The sequence below is a fragment of the Oncorhynchus clarkii genome, chromosome 7 (genome assembly GCF_045791955.1).
Source record: "Oncorhynchus clarkii lewisi isolate Uvic-CL-2024 chromosome 7, UVic_Ocla_1.0, whole genome shotgun sequence".
Lineage (NCBI taxonomy): Eukaryota > Metazoa > Chordata > Actinopteri > Salmoniformes > Salmonidae > Oncorhynchus > Oncorhynchus clarkii.
Window position 1 is genome coordinate 27,961,997 of NC_092153.1, and position 16,524 is coordinate 27,978,520.

Genomic DNA, 16,524 nt, shown 5'->3' on the forward strand with positions numbered 1-16,524 from the left:
TAGAGTGGTCATAATGTACTGAATAAAAATATAAACGCCACATGCAATTTCAAAGATGGTACTGAGTTTCATTAGGTCCTCACATGACTGGGCAAGAGTGCAGCCATGGGTGGGCCTTGGAGGGCATAGGCCCACCCACTTGGCAGCCAGGCCCACCCACTGCGGAGCCAGGCCCAGCCAATCAGAATTCGTTTTTTTTCCCACAATAGGGCTTTATTACAAACAGAAATACTCCACCCACCCTGGGTCCCGGGCTGGCATGGTTACACGTGGTCTGTGGTTGTGAGACCGGTTGGACGTACTGCTAAATTCTCTAAAACAATGTTTATGGCAGCTTATGAATATTAAATTGTCAAGCAACGCCTCTACTGGACATTCCTGCAGTCAGCATGCCAATTGCACGCTCCCTCAGAACTTGAGACATCTGTGGCATTGTGTGACAAAACTGCACATTTTAAACTGGGCTTTTATTGTCCCCAGATCAAGGTGCACCTGGGTAATGAGCATGCTGTTTAATCAGCTTCTTCATATGCTACACCTGTCAGGTAGATAGATTATCTTGTCTAAGGAGAAATGCTTACTATCATGGATGAAAACAAATTTGTGCACAACATTTGGGAGAAATAAGCTCTGTTGTGCGAATGGAACATTTCTGGGATTTTTTATTTCAGCTCATTAAACATGGGACCAAGAAGCGGAAGTGTGACTCTGGCGGATGCGGTGAATTGAGATTCAATGGAGAAAAAAAAAACTGATATCCCTCTTTTTTTCGTTATTATTATATATATTTGTTTAACCTTTATTTAACTAGGCAAGTCAGTTAAGAACAAATTCTTATTTACAATGACGGCCTACCCCGGCCATCCCAGACGAAGCTGGGCCAATTGTGCGCCGCCCTATGGGACTCCCAATCACGGCCGGATGTGATATGTAACTTAGATTGACGTGTCAATCGACTCTAGGGGGTTAAACACCAGTTGTAAGAGAGACTGTAATATGATGCTAGCTGAAAGGGAGAATGGTTTTGATTTGAAATTCAAGGTATTTTGATTGATGTGATGAAACTGTTGTCTGTCTCTCTCGCTCTCTCCAGGCCTACACTAGTGTGTCAAAAGCCTCTCTGGGCATCGCTGACCACCGTGAACTGGGCAAGATGATGAACACCATCATATTCCACACCAAGATGGTGGACTCCCTGGTGGAGATGTTAGTGGAAACCTCAGACATCTCCATCTTCTGGTAATACATAACCCAACAGACAGAAAATATATACATACATTTCATTTTGTTCATACAGAGTAGGTCTGCATTGATACCAGGGTCTCATATACAAGGGAGCTGCATAAGCATGTACATACACAATAAAATGTAATACAATGACTATATGTACAACAATATTAATCAAAACAAACACAAGTCTCACATATCACCGTCCTTAAACTTCTAATCTGTCCACTGCAGACCAGCAATGGCCTCAAGGCTATTCCATGAACTGGGGGTATAAAAACAAAAAGTATTTTCCTCCCTATCGGTGGAGACCTGTGGGACCTCCAGAACCAGCTAGTCCAAAGAGCGGGTCTGAAAATTAGCTGTATCTCCAAATATTGCGTGAGGTGGGGGAGTCTCTGAAAGTAAAATGCTTCATATTAAAAAGCATCCAATGCTTGACCCTTCTGGTAGTCAGAGACTCCCAGCCAACAAAACTATACAAAATGCAGTGATGTGTACAGAAATTGTCCCCAGAAATAAAACGCAGTGCTGATTTTAAAACCGAGACTGCCGCGTGAATGTGGACTATATCACCATAATCAAGACCTGGGAGAAGAGATGCTTGAACAACCTTCCTCCTACTTTTAAAATTGAGGCAGGATGTATTTCTATAAAATAAACCAATCTTAATTATCTGCTTTTCAATGTGTGTTTTAAAAAATAGCTCATCGTCAGTCCAAGTACTTATAATGGGGAACTTGCTCAATTTGGGTTCCCTTCAATGGGCAGATACTCAGGTCCTCAGGGTCAATATTACGAGACCCAGAGAACAACATAAACCTGGTTTTATTAAGATTAAGCACTAGTTTAAGATCAATAAGCTATTTTTTTTGTTGAAAGTCATGAATGGCCTGCTGTACTGAGGGGGCAAAGGGAGTAAATAACTATCTGCTTATAGAGATGAATGTTACAGGTTTTAAGATGGACAAATATTATTTATATAAATAGTGAAAAGAACAGAGCCCAAAATTGACCCCTGCGGCACTTCTTTCTTAATATTGAGGAAACTACATTTGATAAGCACACATTTTGTCGTGTTATAGAATTAAGATTGTATAAAACTACCATTTGGGTATATGCCTCAAGCGAGGACATGGAATTAAATAAGTGTTAGTGAGGGTTCTTGCTCGAGTAAGCCTAACAGCTCTTAGTACTGCGCAAATGTTGGTGATAGCAGTCTGGATCCTTTTTCATTAGATGAAATAGATCTATAGTGAGGGAAAAAAGTATTTGATCCCCTGCTGATTTTGTACATTTGCCCACTGACAAAGAAATGATCAGTCTATAATTTTAATGGTAGGTTTATTTGAACAGTGAGAGACAGAATAACAACAAAACATCCAGAAAAACGCATGTTATAAATTGATTTGCATTTTAATGAGGGAAATAAGTGTTTGACCCCTCTGCAAAACATGACTTAGTACTTGGTGGAAAAACCCTTGTTGGCAATCACAGAGGTCATACGTTTCTTGTAGTTGGCCACCAGGTTTGCACACATCTCAGGAGGGATTTTGTCCCACTCCTCTTTGCAGATCTTCTGCAAGTCATTAAGCTTTCGAGGCTGATGTTTGGCAACTCGAACCTTCAGCTCCCTCCACAGATTTTCTGTGGGATTAAGGTCTGGAGACTGGCTAGGCCACTCCAGGACCTTAACCTCTAGCGATGAGCAATCCCGTATCCGGGAGCGTAATCATTACCTCAAGCGCATTACCATAACGCAACGTTTCCTATTCATGAAAATCGCAGATGAAATGAAATAAATATATCGAAACACAAGCTTAGCCTTTTGTTAACAACACTGTCATCTCAGATTTTCAAAATATGCTTTTCAACCAAAGCTACACAAGCATTTGTGTAAGAGTATTGATAGCCTAGCATAGCATTAAGCCTAGCATTCAGCAGGCAACATTTTCACAAAAACAAGAAAAGCATTCAAATAAAGTAATTTACCTTTGAAGAACTTCGGATGATTTCAATGACGAGACTCTCAGTTAGATAGCAAATGTTATTTGTGTTGGCGAAATAGCTCCGTTTTGTTCATCACGTTTGGCTAAGAAAAAGACCGGAAAATGCAGTCACTACAACGCCAAACTTTTTTCCAAATTAGCTCCATAATATCGACAGAAACATGGCAAACGTTGTTTAGAATCAATCCTCAAGGTGTTTTTCACATATCTATTCGATAATATATCAGTCGTGACAGTTGGTTTCTCATCAGAAGCGAACGGAAAAATACTGCAGCTGGAGATTACGCAATAATTGCAACGGAGGACACCAAGCGACCACCTGGTAGATGTAGTCTCTTATGGTCAATCTTCCAATGATATGCCTACAAATACGTCACAATGCTGTCGACCCCTTGGGGAAGCGACAGAAAGCCTAAGCTCATTCGTGGCCCATTCACAGCCATATAAGGAGTCATTGGCATGAGGCGGTTTAAAAAAATGTGGCACTTCCTGATTGGATTTTTATCTGGGTTTCGCCTGTAACATCAGTTCTGTGGCACTCACAGACAATATCTTTGCAGTTTTGGAAACGTCAGAGTGTTTTATTTCCAAAGCTGTCAATTATATGCATAGTCAAGCATCTTTTCGTGACAAAATATATTGTTTAAAACGGGGACGTTTTTCATCCCAAAATTAAAATAGCGCCCCCTACATCCAAGAAGTTAATGTGCTTCTTCTTGAGCTACTCCTTTGTTGCCTTGGCTGAGTGTTTTGGGTCATTGTCATGCTGGAATACCCATCCACGAGGCATTTTCAATGCCCTGGCTGAGGGAAGGAGGTTCTCACCCAAGATTTGACGATACATGGCCCCGTCCATTGATGCGGGGAAGTTGTCCTGTCCCCTTAGCAGAAAAACACCCCCAAAGCATAATGTTTTCACCTCCATGTTTGACGGTGGGGATGGTGTTCTTGGGGTCATAGGCATCATTCCTCCTCCTCCAAACACGGCGAGTTGAGTTGATGCCAAAGAGCTCCATTTTGGTCTCATCTGACCACAACACTTTCACCCAGTTGTCCTCTGAATCATTCAGATGTTCATTGGCAAACTTCAGACGGGCATGTATATGTGCTTTCTTGAGCAGGGGGACCTTGCGGGCGCTGCAGGATTTCTGTCCTTCACGGCGTAGTGTGTTACCAATTGTTTTCTTGGTGACTATGGTCCCAGCTGCCTTGAGATCATTGACAAGATCCTCCCGTGTAGTTCTGGGCTGATTCCTCACCGTTCTCATGATTATTGCAACTCCACGAGCTGAGATCTTGCATGGAGCCCCAGGCTGAGGGAGATTGACAGTTATTTTGTCTTTCTTCCAACTGGTCTTGTAGCCCATTCCAGCCTTGTGTAGGTCTACATTCTTGTCCCTGACATCGTTGGAGAGCTTTTTGGTCTTGGTCATGGTGGAGAGTTTGGAATCTGATTGATTGATTGCTTCTGTGGACAGCTGTCTTTTATACAGGTAACAAACTGAGGTTAGGAGCACTCCCTTTAAGAGTGTGCTCCTAATCTCAGCTCGTTACCTGTTTAAAAGACACCTGGGAGCCAGAAATCTTTCTGATTGAGAGGGGGTCAAGTACTTCTTTCCCTCATTAAAATGCAAATCAATTTATAACATGTTTGACATGTGTTTTTCAGGATTTTTTTGTTGTCTATCACTGTTCAAATAAACCTACCATTTAAAATTATAGACTGACCATTTCTTTGTCAGTGGGCAAACATACAAAATCAGCAGGGGATCAAATACTTTTTTCCCTCACTGTACAATGTTTTCTTAGCCAAACATGTAGAGACCATTTACGGCTGAATTTCTCGCAGTTCCAACGCGCAGAAGGAATAGGATCGGAGTTTATGGGTTGTTTACCCGAATCCTGTATGGTCACGATAAGCTGTTTTTAAAATGGATTTGAGCTTTTCTGCTTTCACTCACTTGACATGAATTTTGATGGTTGGGAACAGTTCTTGTAAATCCATCACGTGCACCCCCAGGTAATAAAGAGTACTTGCATCTGGGATGGCAACATGACAAACCTTGGAGGTTTCAGCAATGATGCTAGATCAGGGGTCTCCAACCCTGTTCCTGGAGAGCTTACTTTCCTGTAGGTTTTTGCTCCAACCCCAGAGTGAAAACCTATATGATGGTAGCTCTCCAATGAATAGGTTTGCAGAGCCCTGTGCTTCTTGGAGGACGATTCCTTCCAGCTGGAGCAGATTCATCTCCCCCTGCTGCTCCCCCATTTCAAAAATTGCTGACGTTTGGGGCCGAGGGTGGGGGGCCTTTGACTCACATTGGGTGTTCTCAAAGCCCTCAGTAGACTGGGAGACGTGGACCGCTCATTACTTACAATGGGGACTCTGGACTACCTTTTTGCAAATCCTACTGTGGGAGTGGAATTTCCAGGCTGAAATTGATTGGCCAGGAAGAGCCCAGATCACGCTTGTGGTCAGTGGCTTGTTCTTCTAACTTTCCTTCAGCTTTTACCTTTACCGGTGAATGTCACTGAGTGCTGGGACTGGCTAGATGGGAATTGGGGTCGAGCTGGTCGGAACGCCGTTGTGTAGCCAGCCGTATGTTTGGGAAGTCGACCTCCATAGTTTTTGTCCCGGTCTGTCTCAATGGCAGATCCGCCCCAAGGGAGAGCATATTCGTTGCCGCATTCAATCTAGAAGCCTCTTGGTGATAATTCAGTCTACTCTTCAGTCTCCTCTTGATGCGTGATCATCCGATCCTTCAGCTCATTATTTTGATTGCACTTTAAACAAATGTAGACCTAGGTAAATTCTTCCTCCTTCACACCAGAAATGCCAGGCCTTTCAGTCTATAAGTATCCACTAGAGAATGTTGTCAGGGGCACCACATAGCATCCATCCAATGACGGGTCAGCATTCTAACAGTCTCATAAATAAATCAAAACGTTTTACCTGCATGTGACTGCAGTTAAAGGAGGATTTGATAAAGTGGTGCTCCTTTCCCTGCCTCGTTCAATTAATTCCATGCTCTCCGCCCATCTCTTCATGTACAATTTTACAACTGATAATATTATCAGTCATCAGATTATTGTCAATTTAATCTTGTTTCTAGGCAAATTTATGTGTGAAATTAGTTTCGGTATAGTTTAGGTGTAGTTCGCTTCCTCTCACTTGTCACCTCGGATAGTCAAGGATATGTTTTGCATTATTCTAAAGGCCTCCTACAACACTTAGCATGTTTTAATTTACCTTGCAATAAATGCAATTAGTAATAGAGTTATAGTAAATAATACAGTCCAGTAGGGGCTTATTTTTTTAGAAAAAAAACAATGAATGACATCGAGGCGCGCGGTCACATGATTTTCCATAACCATGAGAGCTAACGATAATAAATCGGCATAACACAAATGTAAAGAATAATTGCATAAATAAATATTTAAAATATATGTTAATGACAAGATATGAAAACCAGATTAATTAATTTATTGCTTTGGATATGATTGCTCTAGATTGATTTTGAGTTTGACTTTCTCGGTGTCCTCGTCTCATTGGTGGTGATAGCTTCTACAGCCGAGCATTTGAGAAGATGTTTCAGCAGTGTTTGGAACTGCCCTCACAGTCGCGCCACTCCATCTCATTCCCCCTGCTGTGCACACACTTCATGAGCTGCACCCATGAGCTCTGTCCCGAAGAGGTAAGGCCCCGCAACCAATGGTTGAAAGAAACCCTTATGAAGCATAACATCACATCCATATCTACAATTCGTTTTGTAAGGCTATGTCTGCAAAATTCAGGAAACATTCTTAAAGTTCCTGGGTTATTCAGAAATCCCGGTTGCAGGATTCCCAGTTGGAGTGTTTCCCTCCCTGCATTTTTCCTTCTGACTCTGGGAATCCTCCAACTGGGATTTTTTTTTCAAACCTGGGAACTTTGGGAAAGTTTCTGGAATTGTGCAACTTGAGATTCTCATAAAACACTAAGGGCAGCATTTTTCATTGTGCAAAGTACAAAACTTACTATAAATGTCATTATAATCATCTCAGTGTGATATAATTTGACACTTTTCTTCAACAATGTGCAGAACAAAGTGATTGTATTGATCAGTTTACTAAACTGAAGTAAAAATTTAAAAAAGGAGCCTGCTTATAAAGCACATTGGTCAAGAAACGTTTCAAATTAAATCACTGCGAGATTGAGCTTTATTGTCAGTTTTGCTTTTTGAATCATTATTTTGCACTACGGAAGTGTTGCCCCTAAGATTCCCATCTCACACTGTTCCTGAGTGGTTAACTACCTGTCCCTTCCCTGCGTTCTCCCAGCGGCATCACATTGGCGACCGCAGTCTCTCGCTCTGCAACATGTTCCTGGACGAGATGGCCAAGCAGGCGCGCAACCTCATCACCGACATCTGCACAGAGCAGTGCACGCTCAGTGACCAGGTGAGGGGTCATCGGCATGGAGACCCATGTCCTTGTGGAATAGGGTATATAATGATGCGTTTGTCACTTTAGCGGTCTCTTTTTTTTCCATAGTGACTTCAGTACAGTGAATGCATATGTGATCCAGAGTAGGAGTGCTGATTCTAGGATCAGTTTTGCCTTTTATAATGAATGGACAGGGGCCATATTGATGTAAGCCTTATTGACAATATATGACAGTTTCATGGAATCCTATGTTACCTTATCAAAGTATAGATAAAATTATTGCACATGGATTTTCATTCAGATTAGATGTTATCTCTTTGCAGCTGCTTCCTAAACACTGTGCGAAAACCATCAGTCAGGCAGTGAACAAGAAGTCCAAAAAGCTGACTGGGAAGAAAGGCGAGCCGGAGCGAGAGAAGCCAGGTGTTGAGAGCATGAGGAAGAACAGGCTCCTAGTCACCAAGTGAGTTGTCCGTGTGTGTGACTGTTTGTGCGTGCCTGCGTGTGTGATGGTGTATGTTAGTAGTTGCTGATGTTCATTTCTATCTTGTTGTGTCTTCCAGCCTGGACAAGCTGCACACAGCGCTGTCAGAGCTGTGCTTCTCCATTAACTACGTGCCCAACATGGTGGTGTGGGAACATACCTTTACCCCCCGCGAATACCTCACCTCCCACCTGGAGATCCGCTTCACCAAGTGAGTCCACCCACCTACACATAGAATGCCTCCCAAATGGTGCGCTTTTCCCTATTTAGTGCTCTACTTTTGACAAGGGCCCGAAGTGCCCGGTATAGGGTATAGGCTTCCATTTGGGACACAACCATATTTCAGCAGCAGTGTTTCCTATCCCTCTGGTCCTCAAGTATTTATGCTGTGTTAGGATATCATACGATACAATAAATACTATGGATATGATACGATATATACAGTTGAAGTCGGAAGTTTACATACACCTAGGTTGGAGTCATTAAAACTTGTTTTTCAACCACTCCACAAATGTATTGTTAACAAACTATAGTTTTGGCAAGTCGGTTAGGACATCTACTTTGTGCATGACACAAGTAATTTTTCCAACAATTGTTTACAGATTATTTCACTTATAATTCACTGTATCACAATTCCAGTGGGTCAAAAGTTTACATACACTAAGTTGACTGTGCCTTTAAAATGCTTGGAACATTCCAGAAAAGTATGTCATGGCTTTAGAAGCTTCTGATAGGCTAATTGACATCATTTGAGTCAATTGGAGGTGTACCTGTGGATGTATTTCAAGGCCTACCTTCAGACTCAGTGCCTCTTTGCTTGACATCATGGAAATATCAAAAGAAATCAAGACCTCAGAAAAAAATGGTAGACCTCCACAAGTGGTTCATCCTTGGGAGAAATTTCCAAATGCCTGAAGGTACCACATTCATCTGTACAAACACTAGTACGCAGGTATAAACTCCCAGGTGGCGCAGTGGTCTGAGGCACTGCATCGCAGTGCTAGCTGTGCCACCAGAGCCTCTGCTGTGACTGAGCCCAGGCTCTGTCGCAGCCGGCTGCGACCGGGAGGTCCATGGGAGGTCCATGGGGCGACTCTCACAATTGGCCCAGCGTCTTCCGGGTTAGGGAGGGTTTGGCAGGGATATCCTTTTCTCATCGCGTACTAGCGACTCCCATGGCGGGCCGGGCGCAGTGCACGCTGACCAGGTCGCCGGGTATACGGTGTTTCCTCCGACACATTAGTGCGGCTATCTTCCGGGTTGAATGTGCGTTGTGTCAAGAATCAGTGCGGCTAGGTTGGGTTGTGTTTTGGGGGACGCATGGCTCTCGACCTTCGCCTCTCCCGAGTCCGTACGGGAGTTGCAGCAATGAGACAAGACTAACTACTACCAATTGGATACCACGAAATTGGGGAGAAAAAAATAATACATAAATCACTTTATTTTTTTATTTTTTTTACTTATAGTATAAACACCATGGGACCACGCAGCCATCATACCGCTCAGGAAGTTCTGTCTCCTAGAGATGAACGTACTTTGGTGCGAAAAGTGCAAATAATTTACAGAAAAGCAACCTTGTGACGATGCTGGAGGAAACAGGTACAAAATAATCTATATCCACAGTAAAACGAGTCCTTTATCAACATAACCTGAAAGGACTCTCAGCACTGAAGAAGCCACTGCTCCAAAACCGCCATAAAAAAAACAAGACTATGGTTTGCAACTGCACATGGGGACGAGATCGTACTTTTTGGAGAAATGTCTCTGGTCTGATGAATCAAAAATAGAACTGTTTGGCCATAATGAACATTGTTATGTTTGGAGTAAAAAGAGGGAGGCTTGCAAGCTGAAGGACACCACCCCAACCGTGAAGCACGGGGGTGGCAGCATCATGTATTTGGCTGAGGTGTATGTAAACTTCTGACTTCAACTGTATGATACATTACCATTGATTGAAATAATGTGATCGATAGATACAATCTATAGATCAATCCAAGACTCATGATGCTCCCTCTTCTTTCAGGTCCATCGTGGGGATGACCATGTACAACCAGGCCACGCAAGAGATCGCCAAGCCCTCCGAGCTACTCACCAGCGTGCGTTCCTACATGACGGTGCTGCAGTCCATCGAGAACTATGTGCAGATTGACATCACGCGGGTGTTCAACAACGTGCTGCTGCAGCAGACCCAGCACCTGGACAGCCATGGGGAGCCCACCATCACCAGCCTCTACACCAACTGGTGAGTCCCACCCAACCAACACACCAGTCCTCAGTTTACATATGTCGGCTTGGTATTCACCCCCTTGGCATTTTTCCTATTTTGTTGCATTACAACCTGGAATTAAAGATTCGTTTTTTGGGGGGGGTTGTATCATTTGATTTACACAACATGCCTACCACTTTGAAGATGCAAAATATTTTTGTTATTGTGAAACAAACAAGAAAATGAAAAATTTGAGCGTGCGTACCTATTCACCCCCCCAAAGTCAATACTTTGTAGAGCCACCGTTTGCAGCAATTACAGCTGCAAGTCTCTTGGGGTATGTCTCTATAAGCTTGGCACATCTAGCCACTGTGATTTTTGCCCATTCTTCAAGGCAAAACTGCTCCATCTCCTTCAAGTTGGATGGGTTCGGCTGGTGTACAGCAAAGTCATAACACAGATTTTCAATTGGATTGAGGTCTGGGATTTGACTAGGCCATTCCAAGACATGTAAATGTTTTCCGTTAACCTGTTGCGACGAGCAATCCCGTATCCGGGATCCTATTTATAGCCCCAAGCTCATTAGCATAACGCAACGTTAACTATTCATGAAAATCGCAAATGAAATGAAATAAATATATTAGCTCTCAAGCTTAGCCTTCTGTTAACAACACTGTCATCTCAGATTTTCAATATATGCTTTTGAACCATAGCTAAACAAGCATTTGTGTAAGAGTATTGATAGCTAGCATACCATTAAACCTAGCATTCAGCATGCAACATTTTCACAAAAACAAGAAAAGCATTCAAATAAAATCATTTACCTTTGAAGAACTTCAGATGTTTTCAATGAGGACACTCTCAGTTAGATAGCAAATGTTCAGTTTTTCCAAAAATATTATTTGTGTAGGAGAAATCGCTCCGTTTTGTTCATCACGTTTGGCTACCAAAAAAAACCGAAAATTCAGTCATCAAACGCCAAACTTTTTTCCAAATTAACTCCATAATATCGACTGAAACAACGACTAAACACGTTGTATAGAATCAATCCTCAAGGTGTTTTTCACATATCTCTTCGATGATATATCGTTCATGGAAGTCTGGTTTCTCCTCTGAATCACATGGAAGAATACTTGCAGCTGGAAATTACTCACCAATTTCGACGCAGGACACCAGGCGGACACCTGGTAAATGTAGTCTCTTATGGTCAATCTTCCAATGATATGCCTACAAATACGTCACAATGCTGCAAACACCTTGGGGAAACGACAGAAAGTGTAGGCTCATTCCTTGCGCATTCACAGCCATATAAGGAGACAATGGAAAACAGCGCCTCAAATTTTGCTCACTTCCTGTTTGAAGTTTCATCTTGGTTTCGCCTGTAGCATCAGTTCTGTGGCACTCACAGATAATATCTTTGCAGTTTTGGAAACGTTTTTTCTTTCCAAAGCTGTCAATTACATGCATAGTCGAGCATCTTTTCGTGACAAAATATCTTGTTTAAAACGGGAACGTTTTTTATCCAAAAATTAAAAGAGCGCCCCCTATCTCGAAGAAGTTAAACCACTCGAGTGTTGCGTTAGCAGTATGCTTAGGATCATTGTCCTGCTGGAAGCTGAACCTCTATCCCAGTCTCAAATCTCTGGAAGACTGAAACAGGTTTCCCTCAAGAATTTCCCTGTATTTAGCACCCTGTATTTAGCACCATTCAATTCTGACCAGTTTCCCAGTCCCTGCTGATGAAAAACATGCTGCCACCATCATGCTTCACTGTGGAGATAGGGTTCTCGGGGTGATGAGAGGTGTTTAGGTTTGCGTTAGACATAGCGTTTTCCTTGATGGCCAAAAAGTTAAATTCTAGCCTCATCTGACCAGAGTACCTTCTTCCATGTGTTTGGGGAGTCTCCCACATGCCTTTTGGCGAACACTAAATGTGTTTGCTTATTATTATTTTTTAAGCAAATATCTTTTCTGGCCACTCTTCCATAAAGCCCAGCTTTGTGGAGTGTATGGCTTAAAGTGGTCCTATGGACAGATACTCCAATCTCCGCTGTGGATCTTTGCAGCTCCTTAAAGGTTATCTTTGGGGTCTTTGTTGCCTCTCTGATTAATGCCCTCCTTGCCTGGTCTGTGAGTGTTTGTGGGCGGCACTCTTTTGGCAGGTTTGCTGTGGTGCCATTCTTTCCAGTTTTTAATAATGGATTTAATGGTGCTCTGTGGGATGTTCAAAGTTTCTGATTTTTTTTTAACCCAGCCCTGATCTGTACTTCTCCACAATTTTGTCCCTGACCTATTTGGAGAGCTCCTTGGTCTTCATGATGCCGCTTGCTTGGTGGTGTTGCAGATTCTGGGGCCTTGTACTGAGATCATGTGACCAATCATGCAACACTTAGATTGCACACAGGTGGACTTTATTTAACTAATTATGTGACTTCTGAAGTGAATTGTTTGCACCAGATATTATTTAAGGGCTTCATAGCAAAGGGGTGAATAGATATGCACGCACCACTTTTTTGTTTTGAATATTTTTCGCTTCACCAATTTTTGTCCATTACATGAAATCCAAATAAAATCTATTTTATTTGCAGGTTGTAATGCAACAAAATAGGAAAAACACCAAGAGGGATTCATCATTTCACAAGGCACTGTATTATGTCACCTAGGTGATTCCTCACAAAACCAGGACAAAAAAAATGTCCAATGAGTAGATGGAGTTTTGGGCCATATGTATTAAGCGTCTCAGAGTAGCAGTGCTTATTTAGGATCACAACGAATAAGATAACATGGACTGGGGGACCTGATCCTAGATCAGCACTCTTGATAGATATCCATTCGATCGTGTAACCCAGTGAGATTGAGTCTGCTTGTGTGTCCATAGGTATCTGGAGACCTTGCTCCGGCAGGTAAGTAACGGCCACATTGCCTACTTCCCTGCCATGAAGGCCTTTGTCAACCTGCCTACGGAGAACGAGCTCACCTTTAATGCTGAGGAGTACTCCGATATATCCGGTGAGACCATCAGAATAATGTATTAGACATAATAGAGGCTTGCAATACTCTGAGCAGGAATTTGTAGCCTGTCCTGAATAGGATAATGTGACGTGATGGGTACAGTGTATGCTGAGGCTACTGTATAGTGAATATAGTTTTGTGAATATTCCGCCACTCTAGGACACGTCATTTTTGGGGGAAAGCCTTGCAGCCTTTATCAGGTTAAATATGTGTACATTTTAATCATGGCCACCTACATATTTAAATCCCAAAAGCATTGGGGATAAACGAGAGGAGTATGAATCGTGACGCGTTGACACAAAGCATTTGACATCCCCCTGCTCGCTGTCTTTCCCACAGAGATGAGGTCACTCTCAGAGCTGCTGGGACCCTATGGCATGAAGTTCCTCAGCGAGAGCCTCATGTGGCACATATCCTCCCAGGTGGCAGAACTCAAGGTGTGGTCACTGACTGAATCAGAGGCGTTTGTTTTCATTTTCCTTCAGAGCTTTTTGTACTGATGCTGATGCCCCTGGGCTCTTTATCTCTGAATCTCATGAATAGTATCTCTCTCTTTCCTTTATTTTGTTCTTTCTGGTTTTTTTTGTGTCTGGCTCTGTCTTTCTCGCTCTCCCCCTTCCTTCTCACTTCCATAGAAACTGGTGGTGGACAACGTGGAAGTTCTGAACCAGATGAGGACCAGCTTTGATAAGCCAGAGCAGATGGCTGCCCTCTTTAAAAAGCTCTCATGTACGTCTGTCTCTCTCTTGCCTTGCCCATGTCTTACTCTTGTAGCCCCAAAACAGAAGACGCAGTGTGACTTGTTGCCATATTAAGCACATCCTGTATGTGGTAATGACTCAAGATGTGCTCCCTAAATGGTTTCCCCTCAGATCAGCACTGAGCATTGAAGTCTCTTTAGTTAGGTTTTTTCATTTTGAAACTCTTCTACGGGAGGTTAAAGCCTTGTTTGTGTCTTTTGTCTGTATTCTGTAGCTGTTGACAGCGTCCTGAAAAGGATGACCATTATTGGAGTCATCTTGTCATTCCGATCACTGGCCCAGGAAGCACTCCGCGACGTAAGTCCAGTCACAACACGTATCCTGGCCAATACTGTATCACTGTCACTAACTAGGCCTCTGTATCATCACTGAAGTCCTCTGCTGTGTATCTGGGTACAAATAAGATCAAGTCAAAATTGCCATTAATGTAGCTTGGGTGCTATAACAGTTAGTGCCACCGCCTACAGCACTTCTATACCAGTGTCGACATGGGTTTGAAAACGCACTCTCGTCCTATTATTCCCCACTTTCTCTGTCCAATAAAATGTATACAAATTTGAAAGATGTGAAGGAAAGATGCCAGTAACTAGATTTAACATGACAACATACCGGCACTCAAATGTGACCAATTTTTCTGTCCCATCACCTGTCGTCAGGTGCTGTCCTTCCACATTCCTTTCCTGGTGAGCTCCGTCGAGGATTTCAAGGACCACATTCCCAGAGAGACTGACATGAAGGTAGGAGGCAACGTGTGTGTGTGTGTGTGTATATAGGACCTTTCACGGTGGGTTACAATGGAGACAACAGTCTTTCCCAAACCTCTCTTGAGTACCCCATATACAGTTAGACTTTTTTGATGTATTCCAGTATGAGCACACCTGATTCAATTGGTTAACCAATCACCAAGTCCTGCATTAGTTGAATCAGGTGTGCTAGTTCTGGAATACATAAAATAGGTGGAACTGGTGTCCCCTGTACTGGAGGATAGATTTTGGAAACACTTTTGCAGATGATGATCTGATGTTTTTATGGCTGAGTCTATGATTTCCTCTTCCTGTCAGGTGGCCATGAATGTGTATGAGCTGTCGTCTGCAGCAGGCCTGCCCTGTGAGATAGACCCAGCCTTAGTGGTGGCCCTTTCTTCACAGAAATCAGGTGAGAGCCAAAACTAGGCCCCTGCAAAGGGCTGACAGTGTTTGCCAATGGAAATAAACACATTTGAGGAAGATGTTAATTTTCTATGTATGTTCAAAATTCTAAAGGCACTCGCACATCTGAGCTATCTTTTTTGCAGGTGCATGGTAACAGGCGAATAAGATGAGAAAAAAAGAAGAAACCCGCACATTGTGCAGGTTTCTCATGTGTATCTTCAATTCATTACAAAAGGAAAGCCTGGCCGTACTGAATACTGCTACCTGGAAAAACATAAACATGATTGTGGTGTAGTTGGCAGAGCTTTGACATTGTTTTCTAAGAGCCTGTTTGATTGTCATCCAGTTATTAACTGTACATAATACCACTGTTTCCAGAAAACATAAGCCCAGAGGAGGAGTATAAGATCGCCTGTCTGCTCATGGTCTTCGTTGCCGTTTCCATGCCAACTCTGGCCAGCAACGTCATGTCTCAATATAGCCCTGCAATCGAAGGTATTTCTATCATTTCTATATGTCAATGGCCGTTTGGGTAATAGTGGCCATATCTGATTAACCATAGAGCCCACCAGGCGCAGACATAGATCTGTCTGAGTACTTTTTAGAACACAAGTATGGGTATTCGGACAGGCCCTATATCCTTAACAGTATGTAGGGATGCACGATATAACGGTGAACATATCAGAACTAGCCGATATTAGCTAAAAATGCCAACATCGGTATCGGCCCGATGTCTAGTTTAACGCCGATGTTAAAAACTGATGTCAAAACTGCCGTGCATACCTATATGACGTAATGACGCCACGTAAAATTTTGCTCTACACATGCAACACAGCATTCCTAACCTAGGCCAAAATGTCTGCTGTGTGGATAGAGCAGTCATTTGAATGAGTAAGAAAATTTCAGCGAGACAACTCAAAGGCAAAATCCATTAAAGCCAAGATAATGGAATTCATTCCCCTTGACAATCAACCGTTCTCTGTCGTGGGTGATGTTGGCTTTCGCCAACTGGTCGAGCAACGGTACACACTACCAAGGGTGCTATTTTTCAGATGTTACCCTACCGGAGTTAGACAGTAATAGCGTCACTGCTATTAGTTTCAAGACATACATACTATTGAACGCCGTTTGGGTCTTTGTGTGTCAAAAAATATACCATAGCACTGTCAAAGCTGTACAAAAGTCTACAAACACCGGCCACAAACGATGTGTTTACAATACTGTGTTGGTAATAAAGCATCATTTGTTC

General features: G+C 42.7%; 1 protein-coding gene across 1 annotated transcript in view; it reads left to right on the plus strand.

Moving 5' to 3' along the window:
- LOC139413136 (nck-associated protein 1-like) overlaps positions 1-16,524 on the plus strand; it is a 63,554-nt gene that overhangs the window by 41,572 nt on the left and 5,458 nt on the right. Inside the window, exons 16-28 of the mRNA XM_071160223.1 lie at positions 1,094-1,239; positions 6,799-6,931; positions 7,557-7,676; positions 7,985-8,124; positions 8,225-8,356; positions 10,169-10,387; positions 13,230-13,360; positions 13,703-13,800; positions 13,999-14,092; positions 14,339-14,421; positions 14,781-14,861; positions 15,186-15,279; positions 15,654-15,770. Of these exons, the coding sequence (XP_071016324.1) occupies positions 1,094-1,239; positions 6,799-6,931; positions 7,557-7,676; positions 7,985-8,124; positions 8,225-8,356; positions 10,169-10,387; positions 13,230-13,360; positions 13,703-13,800; positions 13,999-14,092; positions 14,339-14,421; positions 14,781-14,861; positions 15,186-15,279; positions 15,654-15,770 (1,588 nt within the window). The remainder of the gene's footprint in view (positions 1-1,093; positions 1,240-6,798; positions 6,932-7,556; positions 7,677-7,984; positions 8,125-8,224; positions 8,357-10,168; positions 10,388-13,229; positions 13,361-13,702; positions 13,801-13,998; positions 14,093-14,338; positions 14,422-14,780; positions 14,862-15,185; positions 15,280-15,653; positions 15,771-16,524) is intronic.